Source organism: Pimephales promelas, chromosome 5, assembly GCF_988280905.1.
Source record: "Pimephales promelas chromosome 5, fPimPro1.hap1.1, whole genome shotgun sequence".
Classification (NCBI taxonomy): domain Eukaryota; kingdom Metazoa; phylum Chordata; class Actinopteri; order Cypriniformes; family Leuciscidae; genus Pimephales; species Pimephales promelas.
The window spans coordinates 29,168,446-29,171,468 of NC_142773.1; the positions used below are offsets into that span (position 1 = coordinate 29,168,446).

Here is a 3,023-nt window from a genome sequence, read left to right on the forward strand (position 1 = left end):
AAACTGTCAGCGTCACAGCGAGGGTCCGTCAGATTTCCATAATGATAAATAGTGACATCTTTCAGCTGTTGTTGCACACCATATCCAAGGCTTCACACCTCACGTTAAAGTATCTATTCAGAAAGCACGTTTTTAGTTACAGTTAATCGCACGATTTTACTCTGGCCTATTCATTGTTGCCGCATAAAAGATGACCTGTCTACAAGATATATCATCATAGCCAAATCTGTTGACATTATCATATTGTAAAAATAGAATTATATAGTGCACCAAAGGTATACATGTTTGTCTTTTTTTAATTAAAATTAAAATTTTGAATCATTTTGATATTTTAAACTGATGTTGAGCCTTGAGCAAACAAACAACATATTTATTTGGGGGTCTATTTAATGGAATTGTTTAGGGATACTGGGACATTGAATGATTCAAACACATGAGCGTGGGATATCAGACAAATTTATTGAGTCATTTCAGTATAAATATAGACAAATATTTTTCGTGTTTCGTTTGTATAAAAATATGTTTTCTTTGACATAAAATCAGTATTAAATTAGAAAAATATATTACAGCAGAATTAAAGCAATTAAATACAACACAAAATGATTGCCAGTGGCCTTATGTTCAATTCAGACAAAAAAGCTGAAAAACGGATAGTCACAATAATATATTACAAATAAACAAAATAAATGGAAATAAATCCATACAATTCAGACACACAGTGTGTATTCAGGATAATAACGGCACTGCCTCAGGAAATACAGTTAAAGGGGGGTTCATTCTCAATGTTGTTTATGGATGATTTCAAGTGCAACTTTCGGGGGTCCTCTGGTGTCCAGACTTTCGCTGTTCTAATGATGTTTTGATCCTTTAACTGCTTCTCATCAGTCCATGAAAGAGAGTGTCCGGCGAGAGGAGGCAACCCGTAGTCTGGGTCATTTGGAGATGGGGATCCTAGAAAAAAAGGTAAGAGTTGTTTAAATGATGATGATAACAACAACAACAACAACAACATTAATAAGTAATAATAATTAATAATAATAATACATACTTGTTCCTCTGTGGCAAATTATGACTTTTTTAGGTTGGTTTAAAGTATCACTGTGTGGGTTCCGGATCGGCATATCGGACTGCACGAGTTCTGCAAGAAAGTTTATGTAGCCGATTGCCAGACGTAAAGTGTCAACTTTTGAAAGTCTCTTCTCGTATGGTAGGGTAGGGATGTGAGATCGCAGTCCCTCGAACGCATCGTTAATGGACTGCATCCTCCGCCGCTCCCGGACGTTAGCAGCTTGACGCAACTGTTGCATCTCTGCTTCGGATCTCATGCGCCTCCGCCTCTTCAGTAACAGCCCGTCTCTGTGAGGGGACAGCTCCGAGGTGCTGTCAGCGCATCCGTACGAGAAAGTCGAAGACGACGAGGAAAAGGAGAAGTTGCCAACGTCACAGTAGTCTCCGTCCTGGGCTATCCGACTGTCTTTATAATACTCTTGGATTTGACTGGTGAGGAAATCGACGTCCTCGTCCAAAAAGTCGTCTGTGTCCAAGTGGTCTCTCGACGAGTGGTCCGTGAAGAAGTCATCGTCGTCGAAATAAGGGGAGGAGAAGGAGTCCAAGCCTGTGAATGGATCCAACACAGTGTCCATTTTTCTGTGCTGTGTTGGGGTTGCCCAGTAACAACAATCGCCAACTTTTCGAGCTTTCCTCTTGATGCTCAAGAGTTGGTTCGGTTTGAAAGGCGGCACGCGAGGACTCTTATAACTACATCCATAGTCGCGTGCCATTGATCGTAAACGCCAGCCAATCAGCGCAAAGCATCCCAAGCGTCCGCAGCCGATGCACCTCACCTTAGAATAAGGCATGTAAACAGGCCACCCCCTCAGTACACGCCCCCTGAGCCCAAAACACCGAGGCAGGACATGCTCCTAAATTGTCAACAAAGCGCCTGCCTATATTGACAACTGTATCAGATATAATCTCTCCGTCAGTGTCTGAGGCAAACCTTAATGACCAGAATGAGGCAAAACATTTTCCTTTTGTGTGGATTTTCAGCACACTATTTTATGATACAAAATATAAGAAAACCAACTGTAGGCTATATTTATTTAACTGCAATGCACGAATGTTAAAAATTAGCCTAAGTATTACCAATTTTACAGTTATTATGTGGTATTTGGTAATGTATCGTTTCCTCGTATGCACTCTAAAAAAATGCTGGACCCAATTTTGGGTCAAATATGGACAGACTCAAACATTGGGTTAAAAATGTAACTTAAAATTGCAACCAAGTGGCTGGGTTTGTCCATATTTGACCCCAAATTGGGTTAAAACAACCCAACATTTTTAGAGTGTGTTAAACAAAGGAGCAGTTAAGGGACATGGTGTGCCTTCTTTGATCGACACTTAAATTTTAGTTTTGTCTGCCCGTTTGTCTTTCCTCCATTAACAGTGAGTGCATAAAGTGCACACAGTTATCATACAATTAAGGGGTCAGGGAGGTAGGTATGCCTACTGTTGACCCTTTCACCTTGAGGCTCCTCTTAAAGCAGGTAACAATTGAAGCGCTCACCATTCGCGTGCGCGAAGGCCCTTCCATCGGCCTCTTAATTATCTAGACATGCAGCTATGTTAAAGCCCCCATTGGCTGTCCACGAGGTCCGTACAATACAGCACCAACATTTGTGTATGAGTGATGTCAGTGAAAGGAGCTGTCATTTAAGAGGCAGAAAGGGTAAATAATAGGTCTGTCATCAATCACGGGTTGTAGGATGTCTGGCCGCACGTTTGTGTCAAAGCAGTGGACACTCGCCTGTTGAAGAAACAATCACAAGAATAAGGCGAGAGCTCCAGTGGTAAAGCGAAGGCGTTTTCAGCTTTCAATACGAACAACCTTTAGTCCTCCTGAGCGCATCTTTAACAATAAGTGTTCAACAGACGGAAAAAAATATTGAAAGGCAAAACAAACATAAAAACGACTCTTACTGACTGAATGAATATTGAACAATGAGTGGAATGAGAAATTAAAC

At 40.9% G+C, this 3,023-nt stretch overlaps 1 protein-coding gene across 1 annotated transcript; it reads right to left on the bottom strand.

The window, feature by feature from the left end:
• Positions 1-747: 747 nt before the first annotated feature.
• On the bottom strand, positions 748-1,859 carry ptf1a (pancreas associated transcription factor 1a). Its single transcript, XM_039676550.2, has 2 exons — positions 1,049-1,859; positions 748-951 (listed from the first exon to the last, which is right to left on the bottom strand). Exons 1-2 carry the CDS (start codon positions 1,857-1,859, stop codon positions 749-751), a joined length of 1,014 nt encoding a protein of 337 aa, XP_039532484.1. The 3' UTR covers position 748.
• Positions 1,860-3,023: the final 1,164 nt, after the last annotated feature.

Excerpts from the sequence above, each read along its gene's own strand:
- ptf1a (XM_039676550.2), bottom strand. The coding sequence starts at position 1,859 with ATGCCTTATTCTAAGGTGAGGTGCATCGGCTGCGGACGCTTGGGATGC. Across the intron at positions 952-1,048 it reads AATTTGCCACAGAGGAACAA|GATCCCCATCTCCAAATGAC; the intron begins GTATGTATTATT and ends CTTTTTTTCTAG.